Source organism: Nicotiana attenuata, unplaced genomic scaffold (genome assembly GCF_001879085.1).
Source record: "Nicotiana attenuata strain UT unplaced genomic scaffold, NIATTr2, whole genome shotgun sequence".
In the NCBI taxonomy this organism is placed as follows: domain Eukaryota; kingdom Viridiplantae; phylum Streptophyta; class Magnoliopsida; order Solanales; family Solanaceae; genus Nicotiana; species Nicotiana attenuata.
The window spans coordinates 151,993-176,508 of record NW_017671707.1 but is presented as its reverse complement, the minus strand read 5'-3'; the positions used below and the strand labels follow the sequence as shown (position 1 = coordinate 176,508).

Below are 24,516 nucleotides of genomic sequence, written 5' to 3'. Positions count from 1 at the left end.
TAGATACACTTATTGCAACTGCCACTAAATTAGATATTGATGAACCTGGTTCATCAGTTGATCAGAAGCTGTATAGGGGTATGATTGGTTCACTCTTGTATCTTACTGCCAGTAGACCTGACATTGTTTTCAGTGTAGGGCTATGTGCTCGTTTTCAGGCAAATCCAGAAGAGTCTCACTTGACTGCTGTCAAGAGGATATTGAGATATCTGAAAGGCACTACTGAATTGTGTCTTTGGTACCCAAAAGGTAGTAATTTCAATCTAGTAGGATATGTTGATGCTGACTATGCAGGTTTCCTAGTGGATAGAAAAAGCACCTCAAGTATGGCACACTTCCTAGGTTCATGTCTTGTATCATGGGCTACCAAGAAGCAAAATTCAGTAGCCCTATCTACTGCTGAAGCTGAGTATGTAGCTGCAGCTTCTTGTTGTGCTCAATTACTATGGATTAAACAACAATTGGTAGATTTTGGAATTGAAGTAGGATGCATACCAATATTTTGTGATAACACTAGTGCTATAAGTATGACAAAGAACCCTGTTCATCATAAAAGGACCAAGCAAATAGATGTTAGACAGCACTTCTTGAGAGATAATTATGAGAAAGGATTAATCTCAATAGAATTCTGTGCTACTGATAAACAAATAGCTGACATCTTCACCAAAGCACTGAATAGGGAAAACTTTGAAAGGAACAGGTTGGAATTAGGGATGATTCAGATCACCTAAAAAGGAACCAGTTCAGAATGCAAAAAAAATGAAATAAAAAAAATCACATTTTTGGTTAGAAGTTCTGACTTTATGTAAATATCTAGACTAATTCTTACTCAGTCTCATACTCTAATCAGTATACTCCTGTGACATGTGTTTATATTAATTCATTGATCTCTTACAAAGTTTTTTTTCTATTCTGATATATGAGGCATAATCAAGAGAAGTTCTACTTGGAGAACCTGGTTCATCAGAATATGCTCATAAGAAAAGGTCAGGTATGTTTCTATACTTTGCACAATTAGAAAAATAAATATTTCAATTATGAGCAGAAGTCCTATTCTAACCAAACTCCTAAACATAGAACCGTTGTGCATTGAACCAGTTTCATTCTCCTAGAATTCTAATGGAAACGGGACTATTTTCTAAAACCAAGTGTCACATATTTATCACTAAAAGACCGGAGTCTTAAAGGGATTAGACTCTTGATTGACCACTGCAAAAAGGCTGCTGTTACTGCACCTAATCAGACTCCACTTTAAATACACTCCACATACTCCCATTCTAGTCCATAACCGTCATTAAGCCTTAAACCTCAAATTATCATCCTTCTCTCTAAAATCTCCAAAAATTCTCCAGAAATTCTTCACCATGACTACTCCTCAAGAAAATCCAGGAACTCCCCCACCAGTATCTCCTATCACACCCTCATCTGCACCTCCTAGCGACAATCCTAAACCAAGATTTCGCCGGCAGAAAATGTTGTTAAGAAAGACTGTGGCTACTGGTGCTCTGAGAACGGCTCTAAACGAAAAATTGAGAGCCAGCCAGAAAAAGGAGAGCTCTGAAAAGGAATCATCTGACTCGAGTTCTGAGTCTGAAGCATTTGTTTCTGCAAGCGATGGAGAAGAACGTGGGTCTTCTGACTCAGACAAGAATCAAGAAAACCCTAGGGAGGTAAATACATGCTATGTTTTTTCTGATGTAGTTGAGAAGGTGGAAAATAGGTTTGTGTTGGTGGGTTCTGTGAGAGATGTAAGTGAGGGAGAGTCGAGTAGAAAGGGAAAGAAAAAGAAAGATAAAATTCTTGCTATTTGTGGAGGAACAGAGGAGAGTGGCAACAAGCCAGGGGGAAGTGAAACTGGGGAGGCTGCTGAAGGCCTTGTACACCTGAGTGAACAACAAGATGAACCTGGTTCATCTGTGGAAGAAACCTTGGCTGACATTCTGAAGAAGGTAGGGGAAAGTTATGATCCCAAGAAGCGCAAAGCTTCTTCTCAAAAGGCTCCAACTGCCTCTAAGCCAACAAAGAAGAGCAAGGTGTCATCTCCTAAGTCTATTGTCCCTCCAGTACCAAAGATGAAAGCTACTAGAAGCAGGGTAAAGCAAAGTGAGGCTGAGTTGCAGAAAGCCTTAGAGGCAAGCAAGAAAAAGAAGAAGGAAAAGCGAAAAGCTAAAGTTGTGGAAAGTTCTGTGGCTGCAGAAGAAGAGGAGGAGGAGATGGAATTGGTCCATCAGGAAAGAGGTACAACTGAGGAGGTTCCCACTCCTACACCAAAAAGATCCAAGACTTCTACAAAGAAGTCTTCAGAACCTGTATCTGCTGAACCCTCCCCGGCTAAAAGAACCAGGTCTGCAGTCAAAGGAAAACAAGTGAAAGTTCCTGAAGAAGAAGAAGCATGGAGTGGAGAGGAAGAAGAAGAGGAATCTGAAAAAGAACAGGACAGATTTGTCCTTTTTGGCAGGAGAAAGATACTGAAAGGAAGAATTCTGAAAGATCTGGAGGAGCCAGGCATGAAAAGATTGGTTGATGCCCTGGATGCACAGGGGTGGAAGGAAATGGTTCTTAAACTGGATGGCAGGCTGGCAAGGAAAAAGCTGATCGAGTTTATGGTAAATGCTACTGTGGTGAATGGGGTTGTTACTAGCGTGGTGAGGGGAGTAGAGGTGCAGTTTGATGCACCTAAATTGGGCAGAATTCTAGACATACCCTGTGAGGGCTATGATGACTATACTAGGCAAAGGTGGCCCTATCTAGATTCTCTCCCTTCTGCTCTCCAAATCACCAGAAATTTTTGTGATACCAAGTCTGCTGAAGAAGTGCCGAGGCTAGGTTTGTGCAAAAGAGTGAGATGAAGCCTGAGCACAAGGTGCTCTTTGAGTTTGTGAACAAGTGTTTGCTGCCCAGACAGGAGAGAAGGCACACTGCGAATTATATGGACCTAGTCCTTCTGGAGTGTCTTGTGAGAGAAAAGCAGATTAACTGGCATGCTTTCATTGTCAAGCTACTGGATAGAGTCATCAATGGCTCCAAGGCTCATGCCACACCTTATGGGTTTATACTGACAACTGTCTTGGCCAAGTTAGATGTGGCATTGAAAAGGTGGGAGATGGCCTCCAGCAAAGACCATTTTGGAATTAAAACTATGCAGGCTTGTGACTATCTGCTAAGTGTAGCCCCAGTTGAACCTGGTTCATCCTTGAAGACTCCTGTGAACAGCAAAGTTAGGGCATTGGTTCTAGAGTGTGAAACAAAAGAGATATTGTGCTTTACTTTGTATTCTGGAAATAAAGTGATATTTATAACCTGATTAAACCTGGTTCTTAATGATAAGTTAAATTAAAGTGTGATAATTAAGCTGAGTTCCACAAGGTCTCTGATCGATAAAAGCACAGAGTTTGTCATCATCAAAAAGGGGAAATTTGTTGGTCCAAGTTCAGATGAAGTTTTGAAGATTGACAAAATGAACTCCGTCATGAACCAGGTCTATCATGTGAGATAGACACAGTGTTGATATACTTATACATGTGACGTACGTGTGAAGATAAGTCTCAAGGGTCAGCAATAATATCTTCTGAGTTGATCGAAAAGGTTGCACAGGATAAGGAGTTGAAGTCTCCTTATGTGAAGAGAACTACATCCGGATCAAGAATAAGGATTGGAGTTTGAATTGTTCTAGGACTCGAATTTGATAAAGGATCAGCAAGTCGAGTTTTAATCAAACTCTGATTACTAACTCTATGAATAATAATGATTGTTCTCTTTTATAGGTATTGCACAAGCGTAGAAGTGAAACTAAATTGAAGAGCAAAACAGCAAGGCGTTTTGCAAGCAATTTACGTGAGATTCAAGTGTGCATTCCTAAAGCTACTTGGACAAGATAGAAGAACCAATTCCATTGTGTCTTTCTTTTAATCTAGTTCAATTGTAGTAGGTGTTTTAATATTGTACATTTCAGCTTTCATAGAAGCAATTGTATTAGGTACTTTGAGTATTCAAGTTAGAGTTAACTTGAAAGTGTCGCAGCAGTTGAGGCTGTGTGCCACACTGGGATTAGAGGTTAATCCTTAGGTTTACAAAGAGTTTTGTAAATGCTGTTTTGGCTCAGTGATTTTAGTGAAAGTTTGGGAAAATCCTACTGAGTAGTAGGTCGTGGTTTTTTCACCTTTTGAGCCAGGTGTTTTCCACGTAAAAATCTTTGTGTTCTTTATTTTATGCACTCTTAATTCCGCAAACAGTCTTAGTAAGCACATCTGGAAGAACCAGGTTCTTCTAGTGCGAAAATTAGGTACCACACAAATCACCACCCCCCCCCCCCCCCGTGTGGTATTGACGTTTAGAACATCATTTTTTCCGTCAGATCAAAGAATAGTTCCAATATTCTAGGATTTGTCTATCACTCATCACTGTCAGAAAGAAAAATCATCCACCTCATTCAATATTGGGTGAAATATTCTCCTTATTTAGATAAATGCCATTTATTGTTATTTATTGCTTGATGTTCCTCTATTATTGCTCAAATCCTTCGGAATATTAAATGCGCATTGTAATTAATTCTCCACCAGCATTATCCCACGTTTTTCATATTAGCTAGTTCTAAATCTAGAGATATTATTATTAACTAGGTTTAACCCTTTATTACAGAAGATCTAATAGTTTAACGGAAGTTTATGCTTTTTGGTCAAACAATTTGGCGCTGTCTCACGTTTATGGAATGCAAAAGAGAAACCTGCAGTGCTTGATAGGAGTAACTCCCAGTACTAATCTTTCTAGTAAATGCACTTATCTAAGGTTGCGCACGGGCACTTACATCTAGATTTTGTGGAAGCAAATATAGTTTTGTTGGATAAACATAGTATAAAGGATGTAGTACAGATTCTTTTATTTTTCTCTTGTAAAAAAACATCACCTTTGAACACTTATACAGCTGCTGTGAAGGAGATTTTAAGGAATATTAGTTGCCTAGTGGTAACCTTGTTTCACTTAGAAGAAGCCCAAATGATATATGTGGACAATCTGTATTTCATTTAGACCGCTCGTGAATGGAGTATGTGTAATGATATTCAGAGTCAGTCAATGATAAAATGGAACTTCCTCCTCTCCAGCATCATTGTTAATTCTTGTCAGAAAATCAAAATCTATAAACCCAAATGTCTACCTGATCCGAGATTTTATGTTACAAAAGCAGAAACTAGATGTTATGAACAGTAAGAATAATCAGATAGAGAAAAAATGAAAACCTGAGACAGAAAAGTGTGTCTCTCTATGTCATTGGGTTCCTTGGCATTAATATACATGTCCCTTCCTCACATTTAAGTATCTTTACATTGCTCGCTTTAATCCACTGGTGTTCCTTCGTATAACTAAACGTGCTGTTCTCACTCCTACACCTTCGTAAGTGCTGTAATGGACTTTGAAGTCCTTGAGGATGTGGTATAGTCACCATACGTGTCTTCAGAGAGCATTGAATCTTCATTAGCTCTCCATCTTTGCAGGGCTTGAGGAAGGCTCATATTGAAGTCAATATTGAAACTATCATCTCCATTAGATGCAGTTGGAGTCCATTGCTCTACCAGAGGAGCTAAGACGTTTACTGCATGGCCCATATCTGGTCTCTGAGATGGTTCCCTAGCAGCACAATGTCCTGCTAGCTCTACTACTTTGCAGATGCTTTGGTAAGTTTCCTCGTCTGGATCCACGGATGGGTCTAGAATGTATCGAATGTTCTCTTTGTTCATTACCATCCTTCTAAACCAAGGGACTAAATGACTTCTGTCTTCGGGCAGGTTCTCATCTAGTGCTTTTCTGCCAGTGACCATCTCCATCAACATCACTCCAAATGCAAAGACATCAATTTTTGTAGTCACTCTTCCAGTGGCTAGTTTCAACAGAAAAAGATAATATCAGAAATTAATTGTGGATACTTAGCACGTGTAAACTCAACATGTATCAAGAACATAAATAATCATATTCCTAATCAAACATGAATATCCAAAATACTTAGCTTGTTTTATTAGGGATAGTTAAGCTAGTCGTTGCTTAGTTCCTTTGTTTGTTCTGTGTGTGTTAGTGGTTTAAATTGAACTAGTTCATGCAATAGTAAAGGAGTGTTGTACATACAAGCATACTCTGGTGCAAGGTACCCAAAAGTTCCTGCTAGCTTCGTCTCAACGGAGTACTTCCCATCAGGTGCATTTTTAACCAATCCAAAATCGGCAACCTTAGCCCTCATGTCATCCCCAAGAAGTACGTTAGAAGGCTTTAGATCTCTATGTATGAAACTCTGTTGTGCCAAACCATGCAGATACTCGACCCCTCTGGCCACATCTAGTGCTATTATTAATCTTTGCTTCCAAGTGAGAGGTGGAAATCTCAAATGTTCGTGATCAAACAAGTGCTGGCCTAATGTCCCTTGTGGCATGTACTCATAAACTAAAAGCCTCTCATATCCATTGACGCAGAACCCATGAAGTGCAACTAAGTGTCTGTGCCTAACCTTTGTGAGTACTTCAATTTCAGCTTTGAATTCGTTCAGCCCCTTGTTACTAGCTATAGATGCTTCCATCCTCTTCACAGCAATCTCTGTCCCATCATGGAGTTTACCTTTGTAAACAATCCCAAAACCGCCACGTCCCAATATATTTTCTTCGTTGAAATTGTCTGTTGCCTCTCGCAGAAGTTCCACTGGGATGGTTACATTCCCACCATCATATATATAGATTTCACTATTTGCAGCACTACTTTGACTGGCCGTGCTTGGAATAGCACCATACCCATTCACATTTTTAGGGGAATTGTTCTTCAGTTTTTGCTCCTTGCCTGTCTTAACTTTACTCAATTTTGATTTCCCATTCCGCTTGTATTTATATATCACCAAGCACAAAACTAGGATTAAGATGATAGCAGCAATAACAATAGCAACAATCACCCACGTAGGGACAGAAGCTTTATGTGCACCTATTGTTGGAGAAGACGGATTATCTGTCCGACCAGACGAACTAGGACTTCCGGGTGGAGAAAATGGTGGCAAATCTTTCCCCGTAAATGGATTACCAGATGTTTTCACTATGACATCGGGACGAAATTTTGGTATCTTCCCAGAAATATTGTTGTTGGAAACATCCACAAGCTGCAGCTCTGGTAAACTGGTGAGGCTAGCTGGAATAGGACCAGTGAGGTTATTATCACTCATGACCAATTGTTTCAAAGCAGTGAGATTAGCAGCAGCAGGAGATATTGTACCAACCCAATTCTGTTTAGCAAAATTGATTACAATCACACTACCCTTAGGATCACATGTAACAAAGTCCCAACCTTTACAAGGATTATTACCTGCCCAAGACTCAGCCACTCTCATTGGATAACCCACAGCTCCAGCAACCTCAAGCAACACAGTTACCTGTGGATCACATGGTCCTGGACTAGGATTACAAAAATGGTTCATATTCCCAAGACTCACCTGAACACCTGTTTTAAACAACGGCATTGGGCCCATAAATATGTTATTTTGCAAAGACACATTAGCCAACTTAGGAAGGGAAGTTAAAGAAGCAGGAATCACCCCGGTCAAGGTATTATCGCGTAGTTGAAGATCGACCAAATTAGTACAAAGAGAAAGATCAGGAATTGGGCCCGAAAACTTATTAACATGGATCCAAACCTGAGTCAACTGTTCCATTGAACCAAGAACATCAATCCTACCTGAAAGCCCATTCTTTTGATTATTAAGCACCAAGTTTTTAATCCCAGATTTAGCAAAAGACGCCGGCAAAAACCCTGTTATGTTATTATACGAAAGCCTCACATTCTCCAAACTAGGGAACGACCCAAAAATATCTGGAATTTGACCCATGATATTAGCATTAGACGCTGAAAAATCAGCCAACGATGATGAGTCTGTTAAACTATTAGGTATCGTCCACGGAGGAAGACTGGGATTTTCATCAATGCTAAAATGTTCTAAACTCGTTAACCCTTTAAGGAAATTAGAAGGAACGGACGTAAAATTATTGTTATCAAGATGAACTTCTTGAAGAGAAGAAAGGTCTGATAAAGGAGGCAACGAACCATAAAGACGATTCCTTTGGAGATTAAGGGATTGAAGATTAGAAAGTTGGTTAAGATCTGGTGGTAATTCACCGGCAACAGATTTTGATATGAGGCTAATTGAAGAAACTCTGCCTGAAGAGTCACATGAAACGCCAGGCCATTTACATACGTTGGGACCTGACCAGCCGGCGGGAGTTGGCGTAAGAGATTTAGCCAATTTAGCCATGACGGCAGAATCACCGGCGGAGCCATCATCGGCGGAGGCAGTGGTGGCTATGAGGAGGAAGAAGAGGAGGTAGCAGAGGAGGATTAGTTCGAAAAATTTGTACTTTTTTTTGCCCATGGTGGCTACCTTTCTCTGTCACCTCATTGTTCCGATGATTAGGGTTTGTGAGAGAGGAGGAGAAAGAGGAGAGAAGGGTTTGGCTTTGTGTTGAATGCTTGAATTAAGGAAGGAAAGCAGAGAACGTATGGCATGGCGAGAGACCTCGTTTATGGCAAGTCTCCAAAACTTCCATAATTGCTTTTGGTAAAAGGAAGGCCAAATAAATATTTTTGAATATCCCTTATTCGATCTTTTTGGGATTTTCTCGCCTTTATTTAACTTTTGTTCTATTTAATTAAATTTTACAAGATGAAATTGATGGAGTATCATGTGATCCCAGTTTTGTGGGGTTTTGTAAACTTATTTTTAATTTTTCGATTTTATCTATTTTACTACACATAAAAAATTTAATTTTACACATAAAAAAATCTAAAGATTTTATAAATGACCATGAAAAAGCTCATTTCCTCTAATGGGGATCAAAGTTAAATATAGGACATGAAGGGACATTGGGTGAAGTTTATTTGATGTCATTTTCCCTAATTAATTGGGCCCTTTATTGATGACAAGGACGACATTGTACAGCTCGTCCGCGTGGATTTCACGATTGATGACGTGGAAAATAATGATTGGTTCCGTGGTACCTTTATTACGTTGGAGATCCGCGGTGGCTATTTTGGATCTGCTTTATATTTAGCGGAAGGAAAGAAAGAACAAGAGGAGATTCGCAGTGTGAAGAAACAGAATCGACAATGAAATTCAGCCCCGCATTCAATGCCGCTTCAGTTCTCTTTGTTCTTCTTCTTATTACCATAGGTAATCTCTTTGATACGACACGCTATTGATTTTTGTATCAGATCTGTTAATGCGATATTCAACGTGCTAAAATTCTTTTCTTTTCTTTTGAGCTAAAAATCAAATATTAAGTCAATAGGAATACTGTCAAATACGGTCTAAGTTCCGATTTGTATTTTCCAGTTACGGCTAAGAAGTCCGGTGATGTTACGGAATTGCAGATCGGTGTGAAGGTAAAACTTTTGGCATTTCTATTCTTCGATTCGTGCTACTTATAACTGATTAAAGAATGGACTGCGTTTTGTTTATATAGTATTAAGTTTCGTTTGTTTGAACTTCTTCAATTAAAGAACTCTCGATGATAATTGGACTATTGTATTTCAAGTTTCTTATATTTTCAATTTCTGAAGAGAGAAGCTCGCGTTGGAGGATACTAGAAGCTCTTGCTTCAGGCATAGTTATAGGTTGCAGGTATTTAATTAAAAATTTAAAAGGAGCATAGTCTTAGGTTGCACATGTCATTTCGTACAACATTCTGCTTTAGACTAATGATTTGAGAATTGAGTCATATTTGATCTATACTGTTAGCTTTAGCGGAATTGTATAGAGCGATTCTGCACACAGAGAGGGGGAGGGGGGGGGGGGAGGGGGTCTGTTTCTTTAATTGCTTCGACTGAATCCCCTCACCAAGTTTGAATATACATTAACTGTATACTCACACAGCTGAGTGGATAGAGAGCATGAAAAGCTAGTATCTTTTGGTGGTTCATAGCTATGACAAATAGTGTATTTGGCAGAGAACAATTGGTGAACAGGAGAAAAATAGATAAGCATTCTTTCGTTCTGTTACACGTCTCTTACATTTCATACTCATCCGTCATTTAAATATATTTTGTCATGCTATGGGATTTATATCTATGTTTTTGTCCCTCGCGGAGCATTGCATGTATTAGTGATCCAGCTTGCAGTTAAGTAACAGTGTTGCTGTGTCCATGAAATTGTGACCTACTTCTCCTTGAATGAAGTATGCATAAATTAATCAAACCCAGTGCCACAGCTACCTGGAGAAAAACATTGATTATTGTTACTCTCATAGGATCTCACTAACTATTTGTTCTCAATTGTTTCACTATATGATGTTATTAATAAATTCACTCTGCATTTGTAGAGTCATCACTCTTTTATGTTTCTCAATGTTGATTGTAGTGCTTGTAAATTGTGCACAAGTTCCTTCATTTGGTGATTCCATATTCTAAACTCTAACCTATTGTTTCTTGGTATGTTGCAGTTCAAGCCAAAATCTTGCGAACTTAAGGCTCACAAGGGTGATAGAGTCTCAGTACACTACAGTGTGAGTAGAAGTGCTGCTCTACTTAACTATTTAAAAGTTCCTAATTGTGGATGAAGGGAAAGTTGGCCACTAAGAATGAAGTGTTTCTAATTTATTGCAATCCCTAATGGTAGATAGTAAATTATTGTGTTTACTCCTTTAAGGCAATCCTTACTTAGCTTTATCCCAAAAAAAGGGCAATCCTTACATTGATTACTGGGTTTTTGTCAATTATGTTGGATTATATTCATGCGTATGGGTAGAAAATTGGAATGGGGTCTTGAGGTGAAAGATTTCATTTGATTATTCAGATTTTTTTACATAGTCCTTTTCTTTCCTTAAGACAAACTCAATCTCTACGAGAAGTTCTATCTCTTTCCTCAGTTATTAAGCTTCATTTTCCTTTCCTTGTTTCTAAAGTAGCTTTCTTCTTCTTTTTTTTCTCTAAAGAAAGCTTTGGAGGCAGGTCAATCATTTACACAATACATTTATTTGATAACATGCACATTTCAGCATTGGATTAAAAACACAATTTCTTTTATAAAAAATGAAAGCCTATAAATGCGTGGATCAGAAACATAATGATTGAAGGGGAAAAGGGCAAGCCAGGTCCTGTGCATTTCTCTTTCAGATTCCTTTTAGTTTGAATAGCGAACCAACTTAGGGGCACTTGAATGATCAAAAGAAAGTTAAAACTTTTCTCTTGATTGAACCATCCTCTCTCACTTGTCTTCATCTTGTTCCTGCTTGTTTCGTTCTGTTTCAACTTATGGCTTTGATAGCTTAGTTCATCTCAAATTAACTGTATGCATATGGGAAAGGCATTCCATGTCTTACAAAACTCACAAGGAACTTGGAGTAACGAATACATGCCAATCAGGAAGTATGAAGGAAATGTCATGTGACAAAGGAACGACGGCAGCATTAGCATTGACATATGTGATAAACATACGGGAAAGGATTGGGGAGGGAGGGTCAGTGGTTGAAATTAGGCAATCCAGTAAGGTTATTAATGACAATATTTTGCTGACTTCATCCATATTTAACGGGCATATTTATATTTAACGGGTATGCGCCAACACTTTAAACTGCAGAGCAGTTTCTTGTATTTTCTAAGTAAGAGGGGGGGTTGATTTAGGTTTGTTGAACTAGAGGTAATGTCCAAGTGATTTACCCTATATCTTAATGTGCCTGCAGGGAAAACTTACAGATGGAACTGTATTTGATTCCAGCTATGAGAGGAATGACCCCATTGAGTTTGAGCTTGGAAGTGGTCAAGTGATTAAAGGTTTGTGTTGCGTTCTTCTAATCAATACCCACTGTACATCATTTCTAATCCTTTGGAACTATGGCCCGTGTGAAATAATTACATTGGTGCATTTTCTGCTTTTATTTTTCTTCTTTGTTGGTTTCCCTCAATGATAACTGGCAGCAGTTGTGAGAGGCATATTAGGGACTAGAATCTCAGCGAAAAGTCAATGAGTTCTTGACAATGATAAGCGCTAATATTCGCACGCGGTAAATGGGTGTGTAGTGGTGACAAAACAAAAGATGGCTTATTGTTTTTGTCTCTTGCTTTTCAAGATCTAGTTCTTTTTTACTTTGTGGGAGCTTATGAATATACCTTGGACTGTAAAACTTTTTCCTTTGATATGCCAAAAAATCTTTCAGTTACAATACACCAAACTCGTTCCAAATATTGACATATAGGGGGGTGTCTTAACAAAAGAATTCTCTCTTACACCAAAGTGAAAGTTGAAAAAAAGAATAGCCTGGTTGTTATTTAGCTAGAGAAAAGAAAAAGAAAAAACAGCTTGAGATGTAAATAAAATCTGACAAACTGAAATCATAAAATTGTAAAAAGTGTGCGTCTCTTCAAATGTCTATCGGAAACAGCCTCTCTACCCCCCGGGTAGGGGTAAGGTCTGCGTATACACTCCCCTCCCCAGACCTACTTATGGGATTTTACTGGGTTGTTGTTGTGCGTCTCTTCAAAGATATGAGCCCTTTTAGGCCTTTGACTCCACATGGAGTATGAGAACCTTTTTTTATGTCCTTTTCTTCATGGTAACACATCTAATCCTCATGAAGTAAAGCAGTCTATAGTACGAATTCCTATAAGCTAGAATTATGTTTCCCTATTCTGAATTTCCTTCTATGTAATCATTAAATATGATGTCCACAGTGTCCCTTTTAAGGACATAGACAAATATAGATTTGTACTGTAGGTATATAGAATATTACTACTTTTTATGAAAATCACATTATGTGAATGACGGTAAGCTGTCCTCAAAGGGTTAGTTAACAAAAGAACAGAACAAGCCATTTGATAATGAATGTCGCCATGCAGGTTGGGATCAAGGACTTCTTGGAATGTGTGTGGGAGAGAAGCGAAAGTTGAAGATCCCCGCTAAACTTGGTTATGGTGAGAGTGGATCTCCACCAAAGATCCCAGGTAACTTCAGTTCTTCTTTAGTAACTTAAATTTTGCTTAATGCATTAGCTAAACCTACAGACCACAAGCTTTAAGCATTATCCTTTGGTACACTGGTCAACTATTTTCCGGTGTTTATTTCTAATTCTGAACAAATGGTTTTAATAGACTGCGGTTCAGTAGCCGTAAATGTACTGTCCTAAGTGGCATTTGTTCCATCTAATAAGGTTGCATTTGTTTTTGAGTTTTTGGAGAACTTGCAATAGGATTTTGCAAACATTTCTTGCAATTGTTTTTAGGTTTTCAAAAAGTGTTTGTTTGGTGACATTTTCTTCTCGGAATTTGCAAATTCTGGAGAAATGGGCAATTTTCCAGCTTGGAGATCTCTTTTTTTCTACTTCAAAAACTTGGAAATAAACAAAAATTCGAAAAAGTGTTCTAGAGTTTTGCCAAATATTGTAAAGGTCTTTCTTTGCCCAGAATGAACGGTCTTTGCCGGCGTTGCTTTTGATTTATATGTGATTCGCCACAGTAGCAAACATCGTAAAGGTTTTTCTTCAAAGTAATTTTGGGTCCGCTGTCTGGATTAATAACTGAATCCATCTCCATGATCCCTCTATATATAGAGAGACAGTGGGGGTTGGGGGAGGGGCAGTAGGCTGTATTCGTCATGCGGGTTTAATGCTGCTTAAGTTCATATGACGCAACATCTATCCTTTATCGAGAATATAGCTTTATTTTACTTTCTCCCTTTTTATGTATATTTTTCCTTTAGTTAGGCTAGAGTCGTATCTCAATATTTTCTTATCTGTTCAAACTTATAGGTGGTGCTACACTTGTCTTCGACACTGAGCTGGTTGCTGTAAATGGAAAGAAATCAGCAGCTGATAGTGAACTGTGATTTCACGATGTCTCTACACATTCTCCATTAGCTTAAGTTTGGAGGCGACTTCTAAGAATTTATTTTTAGGTTATCTAATAGTTATATTTGCTTCTTTTTGATAATTTAGATACTAAAGTATTGGCTGCTGGCAAAATGACACCTCAAGTGTGTTTCCTTTTGTCACTAGTTTTTTCCTCTGTTAAAGTTAAGTGGATGGACGATGAACTCCCAAGATGGTTTTGCCATCATCATTACTTTTAAATTCTGGTACCATTGATAGTTTTTTTCTTTTACTTTTCTACCTCAAAAGTATATGATAGTGGATACCAAGAACAGTCGCGGAGCTTTAAAGTATTTAACTAAGCTAGCGGTTGGGCATAGATTTTCAAATTTCTTTTGAAAGAACTGATTTGGTTGAAGTTTGGTTTGATGATGAAAATGTGTTTGGACATAAGTTTTCAAAACATATTTTACTTTTTTTTTTGAAAAAACATGAAACATGACTTATGCCCACAAGTTCTAAAAACTATCACAAATATCCAACAGAACCTTTATCAATAACATTCATAATATTATCGCAAACCATAGTCCTGAACATAAATAAATTTGGTACAAAATTATCATTTTTATAATGAACTACATAATACACAATCAGATTACCGAGAAGACGAAACAGCATTGTTATAAAATAATAAATGGTGGTCTCTTTTATAAAATACAAAGTTTGGGGCAATTTAAGAATAAAAGTAATAGTGATATTTTGGGCCAAAATCAGCTCTTGAGTTGGTTTTGGTTGAGTTTCGGGTTTTGGGAATTTGCCAAAATGTAGATAAAATTTATGACCAAATATGTATTTGACAAAAAAATCCCAAATATATTTTGACAAAATCTATGGCCAAACGCGTCCTAAAATTCTTGTCAAATTCCACGAGCATGTCAATGACTTCCTATGTGTAGTACTGCCTTCACCACATTTCCAATCCCACGCGGCAACACCCTCAAAATGACCAACCATGAATATAAGGTCATCCCAATTCGAATTTGGGGCACATATTTTCTTCTTGAGAGGATATCAACTAGACAAATACCTGAATGTTGTCTGACAACGTGCTTCTTCAAGTGGTTCAAAAATAATGTCCAAGTTTCTTGACTTTCATGGCACAAATAGCAAATGCGAGGGGAAATATGCTTCCATTAGCATCTACTGCAATGGTGATTAACAACTTAACATCATACTTTTCATAGACGACACTCATGTCTATGGATATTACCGGCCGACAATGCACAAAACCATCAATGGCTGGTTTAAATGACCAGAACACATATCCGAATATGAATTCTGGTATTCCCGAACTCCGCTTAAGCTTCAATTCAACAACAGTCCCGGGGTTAAAGTGTTGCAAAGCAGCCATGTACCTGGGTATAACGGCAAATGACTTATCCCAGTTACCATAAACAATCTCAAACGCACGTTTACACCCGAGAAATGCCTTTCTTTTAGTAATGGTACAGCCATATACCTAGTGTACAGATGTTATACACTCTTTAATCTTGTACCTTATGGACGATTCAATGTGTGGAATCAAGACAATAGAAATCAAGTTAAAAGGATTTCCACTGAATGTATCCATATCACAAGTGTGGGTGCCAATGTATTTCCCCACAATCCACATAATTATTTTCAACTTTCTCGCACGCAGTATCCATCCACAACGTTGAAACCATCTACGATAAATAACCTTATATACTTCCGGAGATGACTTATGAACCTCGATCTCACGACACTCTTTTATGCTGTATATTCACACGACCCTGCTAAGGCGCGCTTTATCAGCAAAAAGCATATTCTTTGACAACACCATTGGTCTAGATTCATCCCACATTGCTGTTCGAATGTCATCAAGATCCTTTATGAGGGCATCCACATTTGGCATACTGGGCAACTCATCAAGGTAGGGAATCACACTTAAATGAAAGGGCACATGGGACTCGTAGACTCTATGTCTAACAGGAGGTGGAGTCTGCATATATGGAGCATGCTCATTGGTGGCATCATGCTCCCTCGGCAAAATCAGGTTGCTCATTCTCATTCTCATCAGCAAAGCGTGTTTCCTCATCATCGTCGCCCTCATCAAGGAAGGGTGTATCATCTCCAGACTCATCAGTATTGTTGTCATAATCACTATCATCTTCCTAACTCTGTGAATATGCCAGATCCCGATTAAATATATCGTCTTCGGGCAATTGAGTAAGGACAGGACCTTCAAGTTGCTCGTTTTCACTACACAACCAATGAAATAATGAGTTTCTCAAATTCAACAAACATTATATATTAACTTTATCTCTTAACTTACAATTCATAATCTGTTGATATCCCGTGATGCACATTATCGAGTTGCTGATGACTCCCCGATGGACCACTATGATCCAAAACAACAAATATGGGCATATTCCAACTGTTTGTTGGTTCATAACTTGTAAAATTCATATCTAACCGGTAACCCTTTTGGAATATATGAGTATTACTACGAATATGATACATTAAAAAAACATAATAAGATAAAGGAAAATCGAAATTTACCACTCGGCGTGTGAATTATGTAAACTTAAGAGAAATTATGTCCTCGCTCCTCATTCGCCCGTGGAGATAAGTTTAGATCTGGCCAAAGCCTTTCAAACGGAATTTGTTCGGATAAAACTGCTCCAAAAATACCACCCGATGATTGAGGATTATCCCTATTTTGCGGAACCTTAATATTGCAAACGTCTTCAGACTTGACGTACATTTTTATCGTTTTTATCACAAGAAGTTCCCGGTGTTCATCCAGAGTCCTCAAAAATTCTTTCAGAGTTTCATCGTCTTCGATGTTAAACTCAGCATAGCAAACAACTCCTTTTGGAGTAAGAGAATATATGTATCTTCCGGTTACTTTAATATTAACCGAATGTTTCCTCACACTCATATTTTTACATAACAACGATACCAATCTATCGTATTCCAATGTAAGTGGTAACTTAACAATATACTGTGGAGAACAACTATATTGTACTGAGTTATTCTCCACGACAACCTCCCCACCTCCCCCTCCCAATATTATGCAACCTTATTTTTCGCTCTTCAGACATTATGGCAAAATGTAGAAAAAGTTAAGTAAACAAATATTTCGGAATGAGTAAAGGAAAATAAAAAGAATGCAGAAGACTGAATTTTTAAAAAAAGAATGAAACTCCTTAAATAAGCAAAAAAGTTGTGCGGGAGTACAATAATTGGAGGGTATAACGCATTAATTAAACGCTATATATATATATATATATATATATATATATATATATATATATATAGAGTAGTCAAGTTATGCACTATACCCACCAATTATAGTGGGTCAGCCAATTAAGAAGTACTGCATGAATGGCATGGGTTATGCCTTAACGGACTTCCGTTTCCGTTAAGGCATAGCCCATGCCATTCATGCACAATACATAAAATGATTCGCAGGTTATTTTTTTCACCTATTTTTATACTATAAATCCAAAAAAGCCACACTTTTGGTTTCGGACTCGAAATGAAACTTACATTGTGGTCAGTAACCTAAAATTTTCATCTTTCGGTTAACCCAGTAACTAGTTCACTGACATGTCCTATTTCACAAATCAACTCCATTTATGGTAGTAGTCAACACTGTGGGCCCTACTTCAAAGAACTGCCGTTAGATTTAGATCAAAGCTAACCCCTTATTTTTCGTCAAAATTCGAGATTCTCTAGAAGCGTCATTTACGATTGGTGACTCAAACTCAATCTACTAAAAAACCTTATTGGAAGTCTCTAGAACCTAAAGCCTATTGCACACTCTCTCCATTACACCATTAATTTAAGACCCATTCCTCCACGCCTTCACTGAGCAACGTCAATCATTCGAGATTCACTGCTTTATTGAGTTCCATAACTTCTCTTTCTGTGTGACTGAAGCATTTGTTTCGAATGGATGAGGATTTTGATATTCCGGCGATGGATGAGGACATGGATCTGCCGGATGAAAGTCCGATAATGAAAGTCGGCGAAGAGAAGGAGATCGGTAAAGAAGGTTTGAAGAAGAAGCTTGTTAAGGAAGGTGAAAAATGGGACACTCCTGAACCTGGAGATGAAGTCGAAGGTGAATTGATCTTAGTCTTAACAAAAACAAATTGTTTTCGATGCTGAATAATCTCATTTGTGCTCATATCTGTGATTTCAATTAATTCTCAGTTCATTATACTGGGACTCTGCTTGATGGGACCAAGTTCGATTCCAGTCGCGATAGGGGGACTCCTTTCAAGTTTACTCTCGGACAAGGTTAGAAAAACTTCCTCTACCTTTTTAACATTCATTGCTTTCTTTCTCGTAGACGAAGGTCTTTGATAGAATATTTGTAGTAAATCGACATTGTTAGTGAAATTTATTTGCCGTGTTATTATGTTTGCTTCTGCTTGAATGAAAATCAATGAGTTAAAGCATTTATTGTATTGAATATTAAATAAAAGTCCTCCAGTATTAAGAAATATGACTTCGTGTTAGTGCTGGACTTTCATGCGAGGTAACCTTGTGTCAAGCCATCAAGAGGGCCTGATTTGTCTAGTCTGACTAAATGTTCTTTATATTCCGTCCAGTGTTATTAAAAGCCATCCTGTTGTCCCCTCAATGTGAGGGGATATCCCATGCGCTTGGTCTAAATGTTTGCTTCAAACAATGATGCGAATGCTATCACTATAACTTTGAGTATGTGGACTAATATCATTATTGCATATTGGATATACAAATTAATTATCTTAATTGCAAGTTAATCATTATAGTACCAAGTTCACATATGTTTAGTATTTTTCCTAATGTTGTGATTGTGCGCTTCACTTCAAAGAATTGTTCTTTGATTTGCGACCAATGGACCTTGTGACCTTTTTGTGCTTTTCACTTTTAAAAATACTGAATACTGTCAGTTTTTTTTTTTCTTTCTCATTGATGTGCAAGGAGCTTGCACTGAGACGTGTATAATTGCGGAGTCTTATGAGAAGGTTTAAACTTTATGATTCGGAAGTTGTTAATGAGAATCTGAAATAGTTATACAGCAGCATGTATTTTGATGTTCACGCATATACAATATATCTGTGAGAGATTGAGAGCTGATACACACTCACATGTGCATGCATGTATATGTGTTTCCATGCATGTGTGTATTCGGAAAAGAATATGTGCAGTTGGATTTGTGAGTAAGCTATTCGTGATGTTGAATCTAGTTTCCTTCATAAGTTTACTAGTTATTGGAGATTATCGATTAATAAAAGCCTTACTAAAACCAAGAAGTGAAGACTTTTTCTTTATGAGGAACTGTCATGTAAGGACATATCTCTGTCTTGTAAATTAAGATAAGTGATATATTGTTGCATGTTTTGCTGATGCTGCTATCCTTTCCTCATAGGACAAGTAATTAAGGGATGGGATCAAGGTATTAAGACAATGAAAAAGGGTGAAAATGCCATTTTCACCATTCCTCCAGAGCTGGCTTATGGAGAGTCTGGTTCTCCTCCGACTATCCCTCCAAATGCCACTCTCCAATTTGATGTTGAACTGCTATCATGGGTGAGTGTAAAGGACATCTGCAAGGATGGTGGTATCTTCAAGAAGATCCTTACCGAGGGAGAGAAATGGGAAAACCCCAAGGATCTTGACGAAGTTCTAGGTATCTATTGTTTTTTAGTTTCATCAGAGGTCTGAGTGTATTTATGTACTGGAGCATTGAGTGAGCATTTCCTTTGATCTTTTTATTCAGTCAAGTATGAAGCTCGGCTTGAAGATGGCTCATTGATTGGAAAATCAGATGGAGTGGAGTTTGCTGTTCAGGAAGGTAACCCCTTGATTTCATAGTAGCACCTTGTTTGCTAGGTTTATAGATGCACTATCGTGCACTAACACTCTTATTGGGACAGGACACTTCTGCCCGGCTATTGCAAAGGCTGTGAAAACTATGAAGAAAGGAGAAAAAGTCCAGTTAACTGTGAAGCCACAATGTAAGTGGTTCTAAGAAACATTCTTGTATGTAGTTAAAGCTATGTCAATAACATGTCTAATTTGTTTTCTGCAGATGGCTTTGGGGAGAAAGGTAAAACTGCCTCTACTGATGGAGGAGCTGTCCCACCTAATGCTACTCTGCAAATTAACTTGGAGTTAGTCTCATGGAAGACTGTCTCAAGTGTCACTGATGATAAGAAAGTTATAAAGAAGATCTTGAAAGAAGGGGAAGGATATGAAAAACCCAATGAAGGAGCTGTGGTTAAATGTTCGTTACTCAGAACTAACTATTGTGTTTCAGACATCTGAATTTTTAATTTAAATACACAATAATGTGACTATTCCTTTGAATTGGCATCCTGTAGTGAAATTGATCGGCAAGCTGCAAGATGGCACAGTCTTTTTAAAGAAGGGCCACGATGGAGAAAATGAAGATGACCTTTTCGAGTTTAAGACAGATGAAGGTATGCATTCTGACTACTTCATTGTCATTATAATTTGGTGTTTTTCTTGGTTGTCTGTTATTCCTTATTTGATTGCACTCACTGCTGATCTGCCATGAACAGAACAAGTTATTGATGGGCTAGATAGAGCTGTCATGTCAATGAAGAAGGGTGAAGTGGCACTTCTCATAATTGCGCCCGAGTATGCCTTCGGTTCATCTGAATCAAAGCAAGAATTGGGTGTTGTTCCTCCCAATTCAACTGTGTATTATGAGGTTGAGCTTATTTCGTTTGTGAAGGTATGTTATATGACATAATTTTTCATATAATTCTAACTCTTTTCTGCCAGCCACCGATTGTATTTTCATATCTTTAATGTGGCCTGTAGGAAAAGGAATCATGGGATATGAATACCCCGGAGAAAATTGAGGCTGCTGGCAAAAAGAAAGAGGAAGGAAATGCGCTGTTTAAGGCTGGTAAATATGCAAGAGCATCAAAGAGATACGAAAAGGTATGTAAGTCATACGGTGCTCCTACTTAGTAAGTACTAATTAATTGCTGGGTTCTGATCCAGTTTTGCCTAACAGCAAAATTTTAAATAAAATGTGCAGGCTGCTAAATTTATTGAATATGATACTAACTTTAGCGAGGAGGAAAAGAAACAGTCAAAAGCTTTGAAGATCACTTGTAACTTAAATAATGCAGCTTGCAAGTTGAAACTGAAAGATTACAAGCAGGCGGAGAAGCTGTGTACCAAGGTTCCAATAGATTCAGAATACCCCTTCTGGCTTTTTCATTTTCGTTGACCCCGCTTTACCATTTTAATGATTCTGTGTCTTTAGGTGTTGGAGACCGAGAGTACAAATGTTAAAGCTCTTTACCGGAGAGCTCAAGCATATATTAACATGGTGGATTTTGATCTGGCTGAATTTGACATTAAAAAAGCTCTTGAGATTGATCCTGCAAACAGGTATAGTATTGTTTCTGCTGTACTTGGTGTCCAAATCTATTGCATTTCTTTCATGGTGTTGAAGGTTGTACCTTTTTTATGATGACAAGGGACGTGAAACTTGAATACAAAGCTCTGAAGGAGAAAGTTAAGGAATACAATAAGAAGGATGCGAAATTCTATGGGAACATGTTTTCCAAGTTAAATAAGTTGGATGTCAACTCAAATGTAAGTTTCAAGCTTTGTGATCTTTAGAGTCTATGGAGCTCCATCATGTTTGGTGACCAGTTCATGAAGCACTTGTCTTTTTGCAGAATTCTGCTTCCAAGGAACCACAGCCGATGAGCATAGATAGCAAGGCATGACTGTTATAAGCAGATCAGTATTATTTTTATGGCATCTTGTCGGTTGTGTAGTGCTGGATCTCTGATGCGGGAGAATTACACTGGGTTTATGGAATTAGTTTTTAGCTATGAAAAAAATTTAATCTCTTGTATGGAATTTAGCAGATTTTATTCGCTAAAAACTAGGAATTCGGAATTGCTGAGCTCGCCTAATATTGTCGAAATCATGGCAATTCTTCTACTTGCATGGGTTTTCAAGTTTGATGATAGTGTCAAAGCTAACTGATCTACATCTTCCTTTTAGACTTAATGTGTTGCTATCTTGATGGACCCTATAACACTGTTGTGATATACTAAGACAACGATTTAAAAGCCTGGCATCCCAACAGAACGCCACATTGCATATTCAACCCATTGGGAGGTCGCAATTGAAGTCATACTTTTCTTGAAAACTTGAGGGATAAAGTAAAACTTGTCCTTGACACTCCATGAGTGAACTAACAGCGACCAACAAATCAATTCTCTATATAGACATTATTTCGATCAAGCAATGCAACCAATGATATCAGATTAGAAGAATTCAGCTAGAATCCCATAACTCTTTCAACTAGAATGAATGGAACATAATAGTAACTTTCAAATAGACGCACTAACTATTACTACTTCAGCTGGCACGCACGGATTCAGCTAACTGGCGCAAGGGATGACTTAATCAGAGATGGAGAAGAAGATTAGAGTCAAGAAGAAAGGTGAAGATGAATAAGGTTTGAAGAAGTTCACGAGAATTTGCAGAAAAAGGAAGAAAACTGCAGAGACAACTGGGAGTTTTACCAGAATTGATTGTAGTTCATAATGCTGCCTGAGTGCCTTCTCTTCTCTACAGCATGGTATTTCGTTTAACTGAGATTAGTGAAACACTAATCCTGACCGTCCACTTGTATCATTGCAATCTTTCCTCTATTCCACTGGTCTCAGGACTGGGACCATGGGTCATGACAACCCCCAACCCATGAAATTGAAATATTTTTACAGCCATTCAAATACTATATTATATTTAAGACCATAAGTTTAAAAAAGAAATTGTTTTTAAACTCATGTTCGAATCAAACTACTCCACATAAATAGAAAAGGTTGGAATAGAATTGAAGACCCACTAAAACGCCAAGGCCAGCAACCCAAAGCTTAAATTGGATCATCTGTTCAATTGAAGCAATTCAAAGTTGCATAATACCCAATGTAGCTATGATCCAATTGTTTCAGAAAGTGCAAGATTGAATGGAATTTTGATGTGAGAGTTGTGGTTGCTGCAGACTGTCGTAAACCAGTTGCGCAATCTCATAGCAGAGAGGCAGAGACATAATACTACATCTCACTATTTCTAAGCATATACCAACAACATTATGCTAATGCTAAGCATAAACCAATAGTTTGATAATCCTCCTGATGTATGTTGAGTAAACCAACATTAATCTTATCAGTTAAACAGTAAAGTTAGCAAGGGGTAGCGAATTGTACTTTTTGACAGAGCTAATGTAAATTGGAATCAAATACTAGTAGGAAAGATAAGCAGTCAAATTTAGTAAAAGGGACATACTTTGAATTGTTGTCCCCTAATTATACCAGGAACTTAAGAACCTCCCTACTTCAAAAGAAAGATAAGCATCAAGGCAGGCATAGCATATCTGGTCATAGCTAAGCCAACGCTCACTCCAGATACTCAGAGTCACACTCTTAGGTTTTTCCATCTCTATTCCCACGATTTCCTTCACCAAATATTTGAGCCCAACATTACGAAGATTCTCATTCTCCAACTCCTCTGCCGCCCACCCCCGGAGATCAACCCTGTTCGACACTTGAAGTCCATAGTCGTCCCACAGCTTCTGCGCGTCATTATCAATACCAACCCCAACGAATATGTAGGCTTCGTTCTGGAGGAAGTTGCGGAGTAGGCGGGGGATACTGGGGGCGTGAAGAATTTGGTAAATAAGACAGCTTCTTCCGACACAGAGTTGGAGGGTGGCGACAGGGTTTTGTGAGTAGAAGTTTGGCTCCCACTCGATGTCAAGCCCGACAATCAAGCGGTGGAGACGGGATGCGTTTGCAGCTTCGGTGTTGTTGATCCATGTGCACACCATACCGGGATCACGAGTGACGACGGTTTTGATTTCGGTGTCGTCCAAATAGACATCGTAAAGTTTGTGACTGTTGAAGGTCAATTCATAGTCTCTGATCGTCACACGCATGGCGTTCAAAAGCAAGACCTAGACTCTCTCAGTTGTGAAATTTGGGCGTTAATGTCCGAGTAAGAAATAAATTTAGGGTTGTTAAATGATGGGTTGCGTGGCTTGATAGAGTTTGAACTGCTCTTGTTTTCCTTTTTTTTCTCTTTACAAAAACGATTCCTAGTTGGTTACTAAAATTTGTATCGCTACCGCATGAGTCATGACAAGAAAAACATTATTGGCTTTGGGAAAAAAAAACTTGACACCGATAAAATTTTATTGCTAATCTCATCGTCTCTTATGAAATATAACTCAAAGTAACAATATGGAACAAGGAAATACAAGTAATTTAGTAAAATATAAACAAGAAATGGAGATAGAGAAGGATGAGATTTTCTTCTTCAATTGTGTGTATTTTTCTATCTATTACAAGGCCTTTATATAGGCATGAAAAGTGAAGAAAAATATGACATTGAATATGTCATTAAGCATAGAAATATGTCATTAACCATGTGAGACGATATGTCATTAACCATTTGAGTAGATCATGGAGGAATAGTAGACATCCACCATAATTTGATTTTTCTTATAACACTCCCCCTTTGATGTCCATAGATAATGTGCCTCGTTAAAACCTTACTAGGAAAAAACCCTATGGGAAAAAAAATCCTAGTGGAGGAAAAAGAGTACACGTGTTTAGAAATACGCCTT

At 38.1% G+C, this 24,516-nt stretch overlaps 4 protein-coding genes across 4 annotated transcripts; 2 read left to right on the top strand and 2 right to left on the bottom strand.

Annotated features, from left to right (window-relative positions):
- Positions 1–5,128: 5,128 nt before the first annotated feature.
- On the bottom strand, positions 5,129–8,558 carry LOC109209780 (receptor-like kinase TMK4). Its single transcript, XM_019373116.1, has 2 exons — positions 6,115–8,558; positions 5,129–5,872 (listed from the first exon to the last, which is right to left on the bottom strand). Exons 1-2 carry the CDS (start codon positions 8,384–8,386, stop codon positions 5,379–5,381), a joined length of 2,766 nt encoding a protein of 921 aa, XP_019228661.1. The 5' UTR covers positions 8,387–8,558; the 3' UTR covers positions 5,129–5,378.
- A 490-nt stretch (positions 8,559–9,048) lies between these two features.
- Positions 9,049–14,103, top strand: LOC109209779 (peptidyl-prolyl cis-trans isomerase FKBP15-1-like). The gene is made up of 6 exons (XM_019373115.1): positions 9,049–9,184; positions 9,347–9,396; positions 10,452–10,514; positions 11,691–11,781; positions 12,844–12,948; positions 13,752–14,103. The coding sequence occupies exons 1-6, from the start codon at positions 9,121–9,123 to the stop codon at positions 13,826–13,828; spliced, it is 450 nt and encodes a 149-aa protein (XP_019228660.1). The 5' UTR covers positions 9,049–9,120; the 3' UTR covers positions 13,829–14,103.
- Positions 14,104–17,564: 3,461 nt separating this feature from the next.
- LOC109209777 (peptidyl-prolyl cis-trans isomerase FKBP62-like) lies at positions 17,565–21,886 on the top strand. The gene is made up of 13 exons (XM_019373113.1): positions 17,565–17,961; positions 18,054–18,140; positions 19,258–19,518; positions 19,609–19,683; positions 19,766–19,846; positions 19,921–20,115; positions 20,213–20,311; positions 20,414–20,589; positions 20,679–20,801; positions 20,902–21,048; positions 21,133–21,260; positions 21,350–21,467; positions 21,554–21,886. The coding sequence occupies exons 1-13, from the start codon at positions 17,790–17,792 to the stop codon at positions 21,602–21,604; spliced, it is 1,713 nt and encodes a 570-aa protein (XP_019228658.1). The 5' UTR covers positions 17,565–17,789; the 3' UTR covers positions 21,605–21,886.
- A 1,104-nt stretch (positions 21,887–22,990) lies between these two features.
- On the bottom strand, positions 22,991–24,189 carry LOC109209778 (Werner Syndrome-like exonuclease). Its single transcript, XM_019373114.1, has one exon. The coding sequence runs from the start codon at positions 23,824–23,826 to the stop codon at positions 23,194–23,196; it is 633 nt and encodes a 210-aa protein (XP_019228659.1). The 5' UTR covers positions 23,827–24,189; the 3' UTR covers positions 22,991–23,193.
- Between the last annotated feature and the right edge of the window lie 327 nt (positions 24,190–24,516).

Coding starts and splice junctions, on each gene's coding strand:
- LOC109209780 (XM_019373116.1), bottom strand. CDS start 8,386: ATGGGCAAAAAAAAGTACAAATTTTTCGAACTAATCCTCCTCTGCTAC. Junction 5,873..6,114: donor CCTTGCACCAGAGTATGCTT/GTATGTACAACA, acceptor TGTTGAAACTAG/CCACTGGAAGAGTGACTACA.
- LOC109209777 (XM_019373113.1), top strand. CDS start 17,790: ATGGATGAGGATTTTGATATTCCGGCGATGGATGAGGACATGGATCTG. Junction 18,141..19,257: donor CAAGTTTACTCTCGGACAAG/GTTAGAAAAACT, acceptor CTTTCCTCATAG/GACAAGTAATTAAGGGATGG. Junction 21,468..21,553: donor AGTTGGATGTCAACTCAAAT/GTAAGTTTCAAG, acceptor GTCTTTTTGCAG/AATTCTGCTTCCAAGGAACC.
- LOC109209778 (XM_019373114.1), bottom strand. CDS start 23,826: ATGCGTGTGACGATCAGAGACTATGAATTGACCTTCAACAGTCACAAA.
- LOC109209779 (XM_019373115.1), top strand. CDS start 9,121: ATGAAATTCAGCCCCGCATTCAATGCCGCTTCAGTTCTCTTTGTTCTT. Junction 11,782..12,843: donor AAGTGGTCAAGTGATTAAAG/GTTTGTGTTGCG, acceptor GTCGCCATGCAG/GTTGGGATCAAGGACTTCTT. Junction 12,949..13,751: donor ATCTCCACCAAAGATCCCAG/GTAACTTCAGTT, acceptor TCAAACTTATAG/GTGGTGCTACACTTGTCTTC.